The 1,678-nt window shown below is 36.1% G+C and overlaps 1 protein-coding gene across 1 annotated transcript in view; it reads left to right on the top strand.

The window, feature by feature from the left end:
* Positions 1 to 1,096, top strand: part of LOC112524863 (putative DNA glycosylase At3g47830) — a 1,410-nt gene extending 314 nt beyond the window's left edge. Inside the window, exons 2-5 of the mRNA XM_025134808.1 lie at positions 29 to 116; positions 265 to 464; positions 842 to 935; positions 1,007 to 1,096. Coding sequence (XP_024990576.1) covers positions 29 to 116; positions 265 to 464; positions 842 to 935; positions 1,007 to 1,096 — 472 coding nt within the window. The remainder of the gene's footprint in view (positions 1 to 28; positions 117 to 264; positions 465 to 841; positions 936 to 1,006) is intronic.
* Positions 1,097 to 1,678: the final 582 nt, after the last annotated feature.

Raw genomic sequence — 1,678 nt, 5'->3', positions numbered from 1 at the left:
GTATGATTTGATTTTGCTCTTTTTGCAGTTTTCTGACCTGGTTAGGTTCCTTTTTCTTCTATATGTGTCATGATGCAGGTGATTCAAGGAGGAGGGTAAAAAGGTTGGAAAGTTCTGTAACTTATTCATTTATATCAATTTCTAGCTTAGAATGTGTTGAAGATTTTTGTTAATCTTTATAGCAAATTATACACGATATTTGTTTGCTGAGTTTATACACGATATTTGTTTCTCTGGAGTAATTATTGTATAAATGCCTTTTAGGTTCTTGCTGCTGATTCGAAGTGCATTGAGAATGCTATAAGATGTGGAGGGTTAGCCCCAACAAAGGCTTCTTGTATAAAGAATATGTTGAGTTGCCTGTTTGAGATGAGAGGGGAGTTATGCTTGGAGTACCTGCGGGACTTGTCAGTTGATGAAATAAAGATGGAACTCTCTCAATTCAAGGGGATCGGGCCTAAACGGTATCTTCAGATTTTAATGCTATTATTCAAAAATCATTACGTAGATCGCAGGAAGCTCAACTTTAGGACCTCATAACATTCTAAACTTTAACAACACTCTGTAGAGGTAGCTAGAATATTGCTAAAATAACAACTATAATACCTTATGTTATCTTAGGTTCATTTTATCATCCTAATGAATTGAAATTTCCAACTTAATGAGGACTGAAATCATGAGAATAAGAAATTTAGTTTCGATATGGACCTTCGTCGTGAGGCAGCTGCTTAGTAGTTTGCATAATTGATTTTTATATAGAAATTATTATCGAGTGTGGCTAGAGGTCTAATTGAAGTGGCTGAGAAAGTCGCTCATCATGTGACCAGATCATAATCCCCAGTTGGCCAAGAAGTTTTATAATTTTAAATGAATTGCAGGTGGCATGTGTATTGATGTTTAATCTTCAGCAAGATGATTTCCCAGTAGATACACATGTAAGTTGACTCAACTATTTCAAAGAAGCATGGCAATTGGGTTTTTAGCTGACTTTGGGACATCTCTACAGATTTTTCAGATTGCAAAGGCAATTGGTTGGGTGCCCATAGAGGCAGACACTAAACATGTTATATCGTCCAACTCGCTATTGCTTCCTTAGAGTCATATGCAACATAGTCCGCTCTCCTTCATATGCATAAGAGCTCATTTTATTATAGAGGTTTAGCTAAAAGTAACTACTGCAATTTAATTAAGAGTAAATGAATATATGGCTACATTTGAGTTCATGACTGTTGAGCAATACAAGGCTAGAAATATAGCCCATCCAGTGAATTTATCTTGCTTTTTAAACAAACTTACTCAGACCCCCATCATTTCTTTACATCTTTTGGGGACTCCCCCAACACAAATCAGTTGGAAAAAAGAACAAATTGAATTAAATCCAACTCTGCATGTACAATATTAGCCTATGATGCAAGCACATGGTACAAATTTCACCCCGCTGTGTGCATTACAGCAGGCATATATGGGTTAAAATGTCATTTCTATGTTGGTTGTTTTGCATAAACTTGTTTTTTTTTTTTTTTTGTCATCATCAGATGTTTTGTGGCACCTATTCCAGGACAACATTTTATGGTTCCTGCTCCACCTCAGTTCATTCAAGGCGGCGGTTCTGGACAAAATGTCGGGTAAACATCTGATTAAGGTGAATGAATCTAATGATATCTGAAGTCTGCATCAT

The sequence above is a fragment of the Cynara cardunculus genome (assembly GCF_001531365.2).
Source record: "Cynara cardunculus var. scolymus isolate 2C chromosome LG 13, CcrdV1, whole genome shotgun sequence".
Taxonomy (NCBI): domain Eukaryota; kingdom Viridiplantae; phylum Streptophyta; class Magnoliopsida; order Asterales; family Asteraceae; genus Cynara; species Cynara cardunculus.
This window is presented reverse-complemented; position numbering and strand designations above follow the sequence as displayed.